The sequence below is a fragment of the Stenella coeruleoalba genome, assembly GCF_951394435.1.
Source record: "Stenella coeruleoalba genome assembly, chromosome: 8".
NCBI lineage: Eukaryota > Metazoa > Chordata > Mammalia > Artiodactyla > Delphinidae > Stenella > Stenella coeruleoalba.
In genome coordinates, this window is record NC_137154.1 from 10,915,884 (window position 1) to 10,924,850 (window position 8,967).

Below are 8,967 nucleotides of genomic sequence, written 5' to 3' on the forward strand. Positions count from 1 at the left end.
TACTGGGACTTCCCTGATGGTCCAGTGGTTAAGACTCCACTCTCCCAATGCAGGGAGCCTGGGTTCGATCTCTGGTCAGGGAACTAGGTCCCACATGCTGCAACTAAGAGTTCGCATGCCGCAGCTAACCATCCCGCATGCTGTAACTAAGACCCAGCGCAACCAAATAGATAAATATTTTAAAAATAAAAATAATAATTCACATTGCTGGTCCTAGACTGAATGTCCATCAAGCTAGGATGGGCATGTACCATACTGGCCAAAGCATTGAGGAAAGCCTTTGCTGTGTTGGACTATATTAACTGATGGCATTTAAAAAAAAAAAAAAAGAATAAATCAGCTGTTAAAAGACATTTTCGAGACAGTTGGACAGACTGAATTTGGAATAAATATTGGATGATAATTAAGGAATTAAACTTTGTTAGGTGTGATAATATTGTGAGAGATTTTGTTAGCGATGCCAATTGAAGTATTTATGGATGGAATGATCTTATATGGGAATCTATATCTTAAATATAGATTTAATAAGGTTGGCAACCTGTTGTTGATTGAATTGTTGTTGAAGTTAGGTTATGGGTATGTGGACTTCACTATACTGGTCTTTGTACTTTTGTGTATGTTTAAGAATGGTTTCATTTTTAAAGCTCTGTTTATTTAGAGTAGTAGATCATGAAAAGGAGTTTTCTGCATCCTTGGATGCTGTTTAAAGTAGAACCAGCCATCACTTTTTATGCCATGGGCATTGAGTGCTGGAAGCACCCTCAATTTCCTTTCAAGTGTCATAACCTAGTTATACCAGTAGCTCTGTATTTTAACTTCCCAGTCCGGGCCTTAAGGCAAAACGGAATGAGTGGACCAGCAGGCTGGAATCCTGCAGCCTTGGAGTCTGGTTCCAGCTCCTAGCTTTGTAACCGAACACTGAGTTTCTGATCACTTAGCTTCTCTAATAATCTATAAAAATTGATTAATCATTTCCTCATTCAGCTTTTATAAAAAGATAAAACAAGGTACAGTTAACTCTGAAAATACTTCTCGATAACTCTGTAGCACTGAGAATTTTACCTGTGTTAGAGTCCCTCTCACAATGCATTAAAGTTGCCAGTTTACTCATGGCTTCTCCTCTATGCCTTAGACCCCTGAGGGTCTGTCCTGTTTACTATTTGTTTTTACCTCACACGCCTGGAACACATCTAAATGTGTTAAAGCATCTAAATATTTGTGGAGGGAATACTGATGTTTTATCGTGAATCTTGCTATGGATTTGAGAAGGGACGTTTACACCCTTGGTTCACACAAGTAATGCTGTTTCCTTTACAAGTTGAGTTGAAAAAGTTCTCAGTAGCTACCATAGAATCCGCTGTTAAGATGCTGGTAGTATCTGCTAGGCTTGTCAGCCCTTTCTGGTTAAATCTTGCCTCGGGAAGTTGAATATACAATTGAGCATCCTTCCATCCGTGCCCACTGATGGGGTGTGACTGAAGTAACAGTTGCCGAGATGTGATGCCCTTTTTTTTTTTTGGCAGGTGCTGCCATGCTTATTGAGTCCCTTCTCTCTTCTCCTCTATCATCTTCCATCAGCGACTGTCACCAGCCTTCTGCAACAGCTAATGAACCTACCTCAGAGTGCAGCTGCACCAGCACCCTGCAATCCTCACCTCACTGCTGTGCTCCAGAACAAGGTGGCCTTGCCCTTTTATGTCCCTGAACTTTGAGAGGCGTTTAAATTTGAGTTATGAGTAAAAATAATGACTGCTGTGGCAATTGTAAAAAAAAAAAAAAGGCTTCCTTCAGCCTTTTACATTAAGCTTATAGTGATAAAAACTAGAAATAACAGTGGTTTCAACAAAATAGAACATTCTGTATCTCATGTGGAATAAATCTGGTATGGTGACTGCATGGTGTCAGGGGTACAGGCTCCTTCAGTTTCCCTTCTTTACCATCCTTAGCAGTGGCTGCCATGCTTGTGACCTCTAATGGTCCACGATGGTTGTGGAATTTAAGGTTCCACTTTGCACCAGGAAGAGAGGTGTGTTTAGAAAGCCAAGAGGTGTGGAGTAGCTGTCTGTCCTCCTTATTTGGACCTTTTCCAGGAGCTCTAACCACCAACTTCTACTTAATCTCAATGGCCAGATCTTAGTCACATGCCATGCCTAAACTGCAGGGAAGGCTGGAGAACGTCTTTTAGTTCACGCCATTGTCACCACAAATAGATCTAATAGGAGAAGGAAAGCATACAGTATTAGGTAGATAATTAACGGTCTCTGTCATAAGAGACTATTTCATATTTCATCTATATCAGGTTAAAGACCCAGAGACTCCTAGGGGAAGCTGGATACAGAAGAAGAACATGAGCTTTGAGACAGAGCAGGTTTCCACTCCTTCTCTGCCACATCCTAGCTCTGGGACCCTGAACACATTATTTCACTTTGCTGAGCCACACTTTCCTGATCTGTAATGTGGAGGTGATGAGGTCAGTGTCAGAGTTGTCCTGTTTCTTAGAAGAGAAAGCAGCCGTGAACGGTTCAGTATAATGCCTGGTACACAGTGAGCACTCACTAAGGGCCGTCTGTTACAGTAGAGGGAAAAGCAGACCCAAGGCCTCTTTCTTCTTATACCTGAAAACCTGCCAAGCATGGCTCGGAAGGGCCGCGAGTACCTCAGAGGCTGAGAGGGTGATGGTGCCTCAGGGGGCATAAGACAGGGGTTCTGGGGTAATCAGTTGTGTGCCTTCCATGTTATTTGGTCTCTTAGCTTTAATTTTGATAAAGACAGTAGAAAAGCATGAAGTCAGACAAGGTTATGTAACCCGTTGTTTTTCCGACAATGACATGAAGGGAGCTTTTTTGGAAAGGCAAGGTTATCCTGTATGAGGTGAACTCAGAAAGGAGGGGATGGAATCCCAAAATATCCCCAGCTTCTCTTTATGGTCCATTATAGCTGTGATTCATACATTTAACCTAGGACTTGAACATCCTCTCTAAGCCTTTATATTTCCAGATATGTGTGTCCTTTTTTAAGGAAATTTTCTCTTCATTCCCTGATCATCGCAGTTACCTTTCTTTGTATGTTTTCTCACAGGTCTTAACACCATTTTTCTTAATTCAAATTCTATTTAATGTCTTTTATTCTATGAACTTTAATTTTCTGTATCAAAATTTGTCTTCATTTAACTCTCCTTTTTAATCCATTTCTGTTCTGGTGAACAGGAGAAAAGCTAAATCCCACATTGCCCATGGCAAGGAGAAGTTGTCTTGCCCTGTCGGGGTGGGGTGGGGTGTGGAGGACTGCTGGACACTGGGCAAGGAGAAGTTGTCTTGTCCTGTCGGGGTGGGGTGGGGTGTGGAGGACTAAATCCCGCATTGCCCGTGGCAAGGAGAAGTTGTCTTGTCCCGTCGGGGTGGGGTGGGGTGTGGAGGGCTGTCCCGTCGGGGTGGGGTGGGGTGTGGAGGACCGCTGGACACTGGGGCTTCCTCCTTCCTTTGGGGGAGCTTGTTGCTGCTGTGCCAGGAGAAGGACACGGCCTCTCGGCTCGGCCCGATTCCACAGAGCAGCACAGCAGTGGGGTTCTTTTGATCCAGCGCCGTTGCCCATCTAGCGCTGCGGTCCGCGCAGCAGCGGTCCAGGAGGACTGGGTGCAGCGCCGTGTGACGCCCTCTGTCTCCTCTCGCAGTTCGGCCTGTCACTGCTCCTCCTCGTGCTGAGCCGGGGGGAAGACCTGCAGGGCTCAGACCCCACTTCAGAATCAACGCAGAGCAACCAGTGGTCAGTCTAGACTGTGTTTCTTCTCTTATTTTAAGTTCTTTTAAGTAATCTTTTCATTCTTTTTTTATATTGTTATTTTTGATTTTCCCTTTCAGGACGGAGGTGATGTTCCTGGCAACCCGAGAACTTCTGCGGATTCCCCAGGCAGCCCTGGCCAAGCCAGTCTCTATACCCACAAATCTAGTATCCCTGTTTTCTCGTTACGTTGACCGACAGAAACTGAACTTGCTGGAGACAAAACTGCAGTAAGTTGGAAACAGGAGAGTTCCACATCTCACTGAAGTTGGCACTTTAGAAGTTATGTTGAGGAGGCTGGGGGGGCATAAAACTGCATTTGGTGGAAGAGATTAAAGATTTCTGTCAAATGCATGAATATCTGCGAGATATAAAAGACTGTATTGGATGCAGCAGAACCCTCATTGTTAAATAAATGTGAAGGGTACAAATACCTTAGGTGTTTTGTTACGAGAGTGCATACAAGGATGTAACTCTGATACAAATGACTGACTTCTGTTTTAACTCATTTATACAGGTTTCCTTTCTCTCTTTCTTTGTACCGTAGGCTAGTTCAGGGGATACGATAAAAGATCTCCACATGTGTCCTGTACCTCCTTTTGGCTGCCACCTGCACTGCTGCCACCACCAATGGAGTGTTGTTTTTAATGAGGGAGGGAAGGTAGCTTATTCCCCAGAGCGTCTTGTGGGACCGATTCCTGTTCACAGGGGTTGGCTCTGAATGCCAGGTATTTCCCCACTGGTCTGTGAAATGTGGCTGGGTGATACTTCTGCTGGTTTCTTCTTACCGTCTGTGTTACAATTCTGCATGTCCTACTTTTACCCAATTCTTCTCAATTTTGCATTTTCTTTGCCCTAGAAACACAAATATAATCTCTCCCTTTATCCCACCACCACTACTCCAGTTCAGAGTAGATTGTAGCTTGCCAAAGGATTCCTTCCCTCATCCTACTGAAATCTTTTTTCATTGCCCCATATTAATATGACTGTAGGAGAGCCAATTAAGTAGAAGTCTATATATATGAGCGCACACATCCCCCTATACACACACTTATGTGGTCTCCAAAGGATGCTTAAAGAATGAATTTTAGATTGAGAAATATTTAGGTGACACAACCCTTCTTTAACCACAAACCAGTTGATGTATTTTTAATCTGATTCTCGTCCCTCTTGTAATGAATTTGGTGGGTTCTACTTGTTTTCATATAAATATAGGGTATGGAGCACGTTTAATAAAACCAGAACTCTTAATTGGCTGCTGCCCAGCTCTAGGCTGAGAAGTTCTTTATCTCCTCCCCACTTGTATTTCCTTTGGTTCTGTCCACCTCAGTGAAAACAGCACACGGTTAAGCCTTTTTCCTGATACAACTGCAGTGTACTTGAGCCTGTCCCCTCGAGTGCATGGAAGGTTGCCCAAGATGACCCTAACCTAGAGCCCGCTTCCACAGTGTAGCTTTTGCACACTCAGTCTGTCTTCCTGAGACTACTTCAGTAAGCCATGCTTTCACTTCTCTCTTTTCTATTTTTATTTGGTGCCATGGGGAGAAACCTCCACACCTAACCATGGAAGCTAAGTCCGGCCTGTGCTGCTCTTCAGTTTCCTCCACACTGTGGGCAGAGCTGCCGTCCTCGCTGCTTCATCTCACCCAGGTCCCATTCCCAGGCAGCCAGGGGCCTGGGTCTGAATGCGAGCAGGGACAAGCCTGCTGTGACCCTAGTCACTTATCCCTCCCCCATTCAGCAGTCAACCAGGATAAAGGGTTTTGATCCCTGGTGATTATAGCCCTCAAGAAAATTAAATCTGAATTAATTTCACATGACTGTCCTGATGCACATTTTGCTGTTCTAGCCTTTTCGAATGTAGTGGGGGGACAGGTTATGATATTTAATGAGATTTAACATTTTGCACATAAATGTACAACAGTAAGGTCCTCAGTTATATCCAGCTCTCCTTGTTCTCCACCTCCATTTCTTCCCATTCAGTGGCCCTAGGTTCCACCAGCTGTTCCCCATGACATTCCCTAGCTTGCCCTCTGCCATCATTTTCCACTAGGCGCCTTTCCTACCTTCCCTTCACAACCGATCAAGTGAAGGCTTGATTATTATTTCTTCTTTTCTGTGCTTTATCTTTTTTGTTTGGTTTTAATTAATAAAAATTAAAGTTTCTAAATTTACATTTTTATAGGGTATTGTAAATAAAAATAAATTGTATACTTGAAAAAAAAATGTGCCTCCATTTCTATTTATTACTTCTGAGCTTTTTAATGTGTTTCTAGCATATTTAGATAGACCTCTTGGTGTTGTGGATTGGTAAGGATATTATTACCTAATTTTTTATCTTTTTTATTTTGTCATAAGGGAGACAACACATAAAGATCTTATGTTTACGTGATAACTTTCCTTTAAAAACCTAGCGTGCTTTCAGGACTTCCCTGGTGGCTCAGTGGTTGAGAGTCCGCCTGCCAGTGCAGGGGACGTGGGTTCGAGCCCTGGTCTGGGAAGATCCCACATGCCGCGGAGCAACTAAGCCCATGCACCACAACTACTGAGCCTGTGCTCTACAGCCCAGGGGCCACAACTGCTGAGCCGACGTGCTGCAACTACTGAGGTCCGTGCACCCTAGAGCCCGTGTTCCACAACAAGGGAAGCCACTACAGCAAGAATCCCGTCCACAGCAACAAAGACCCAATGCAGCCAAAAATAAATAAATAAATTTATCAAAAAAACAAAAAGCCTTTTAAAAAAAACCTAGGCTGCTTTCGACCATTGTCATTTGCCCGCAACTTTTTCTTTTATATAAATTTGTTTGTTTGTTTCTTTTTGGCTGCGTTGGGTCTTCATTGCTGTGTGCAGGCTTTTCTCTAATTGTGGTGAGCGGAGGCTACTCTTCATTGCAGTGTGCGGGCTTCTCATTGTGGTGGCTTCTCTTTGTTGCGGAGCATGGGCTCTAGGCATGCGGGGTTCAGTAGTTGTGGCTCGCTGGCTCTAGAGCACAGGCTCAGCAATTGCAGCACACAGGCTTAGTTGCTCCATGGCACGTGGGATCTTCCTGGACCAGGGCTCGAACCCACGTCCTCTGCATTGGCAGGTAGAACCTAACCACTGTGCCACCAGGGAAGTCCCTCCTCTCCAACTTTTAACTACAAAGCAGAATTATAAATTTCAATAGATGGACTGCAGTTCATCTTCATCTCTAGACATATGAGACATTTTAAAAAAAATTTTGGCTGCGTTGGGTCTTCGTTGGCGTGTGCAGGCTTTCTCTAGTTGCAGCGAGTGGGGGCTACTCTTCGTTGCGGTGGCTTCTCTTGTTGCTGAGTACGGGCTCTAGGCTCACAGGCTTCAGGAATTATGGCTCACGGGCTCTAGAGCACAGGCTCAGTAGTTGTGGTGCGTGGGCTTAGTTGCTCCGCGGCATGTGGGATCTTCCTGGACCAGGGATCAAACCCATGTCCCCTGCATTGGCAGGTGGATTCTTAACCGCTGTGCCACCAGGGAAGTCCTGGCATATGAGACTTTTTAAAGAAACTTCACATAGCCCAGTTTGGCCTTAAGCTGCCCTCATGGTTAGTATTTCCTTAGCTCTCACTCATATCTCCTCAAAAGAGGTGGAAAAAAGTTGGTCATTCTTTATAGTAAATTCATGTTAATTATTTCAAACTTATCACAGCATTATTCATAATAGAAAAATTGAAATAGCCTAAATGCCCAAGATCACAATAATGGCTAAGTAAGTGATAATCTGTGTCATGGACAATTAGAATATTTAACCATGGAAAGTGTTCATGATCTAGTATGGGGGAAAAGCAGAAAGTATATATGCTTTGAATCCAATTCTTTTTTTAAGAAAATGTATATATGATGAGAAAAAAATTGGGAGGATATGCCCCTGCAGTTACCGCTGAAGGTGTCCATCTGTAGATGGCGGGATTACGTGGAACTTTCTTTTGCTTTCAGTATTTTCCAAGTCTTCTATAGAGAAAATGCATTGCTTATATCCTTAGAGGAAATATTGTCTTTGAAGAGCTTAGTTACATGGGAAAATACTTAATATAATGTTAAGTATAAATAGCTTTTATATGTGTATATGACTTAATCTGTGTGGGGAAAAAAATGGGAAAGGAATGCAATCAAGGGTGATCAGAGAGCAGTGGATGCCTTTAAGGGGAAGGGTTGTGGAGGATTTTGTGTGTAGTTGATTGTTCCTGCTTTTCCATTGTCCAGATTGTCTTCAATGAGCATGTATTGCGGTTACAACCGAAAGGGGGTTATTCTCTAAAAACAGCTAAAATTAGTAAACCCTCTACTTTCTGGTGAGAAAATAAGTTCTAGTGGGACAAAAATGTCTGACCTAGTTGTGCTTGGTTTCAGAGCCAGTGCATTTGACTTTGTAGCAGATGAATGTGCTGAAAAATATGTGGAAACAAGGCAATTATCCTGTGAGATGTGGTCAGGTATTCCACTATTGAACATTTAAAATGATATACTAGGGACTTACCTGGCTGTCCAGTGGTTAAGACTCTGTGCTTCCACTGCAGGGGACACGGGTTCGATCCCTGATTGGGGAACTAAGATCCCACATGCCATTCAGCATGGTGAAAAAATAAAATGATGTACCAGTTGAGGGGGTCGAAGAACCACTTTGATGAGTCCAAGCCATATCTCCCAGTAAGCTTCCATATGTACACGAAATTGCATTTTTTCCTGACTGCTAAATCAAGATACATGGATCCCAGCTCCATCTCCAGAAAGATCTGCTCAAATCCATTTTGGTCTAAGTTCCAATCAGCTAGCTTTCACCAAACCTGCCCTGTCAGTCGTCAGGAAGGCCAAGACGATCTTCTGAATTTGATAGAGGTCACTGGATGCCCTCCACCATCTACTTTTGGAGAGCAATAATGTCCATTGTGTGAAAAGTCCATGTGGGAGATTGGAAGGCGTCTTATACTTTCCTTCACCCAGCTATATTTAAATATATTGATACTGTGATCCTTAAGAAATTTATTTATGGGTTTTTAGGCAACAAGTCTTTAATCTGAGGAATCCGTATCTTACAATCACCATTTACCTTCTTGAAGAGAGGCACAGTTGTGAATAGATTGCAGGTCTCATAACAGCCTCTACTTTGCCTTTTATTTTGTGAATGTTGCACGTAAGGCTGTTCCAAGGAGCTTGTCATTTATTATTCAG

At 43.3% G+C, this 8,967-nt stretch overlaps 1 protein-coding gene across 5 annotated transcripts in view; it reads left to right on the forward strand.

Moving 5' to 3' along the window:
* PATL1 (PAT1 homolog 1, processing body mRNA decay factor) overlaps positions 1–6,114 on the forward strand; it is a 37,820-nt gene extending 31,706 nt beyond the window's left edge. For all 5 annotated transcript variants that reach the window (XM_079930053.1, XM_079930054.1, XM_079930056.1 and 2 more), the window contains 4 exons: positions 1,524–1,679; positions 3,671–3,762; positions 3,858–4,007; positions 4,325–6,114. In XM_079930053.1, coding sequence (XP_079786179.1) covers positions 1,524–1,679; positions 3,671–3,762; positions 3,858–4,007; positions 4,325–4,346 — 420 coding nt within the window. In that variant the 3' untranslated portion in view covers positions 4,347–6,114. The remainder of the gene's footprint in view (positions 1–1,523; positions 1,680–3,670; positions 3,763–3,857; positions 4,008–4,324) is intronic.
* The last annotated feature ends 2,853 nt before the right edge of the window (positions 6,115–8,967 follow it).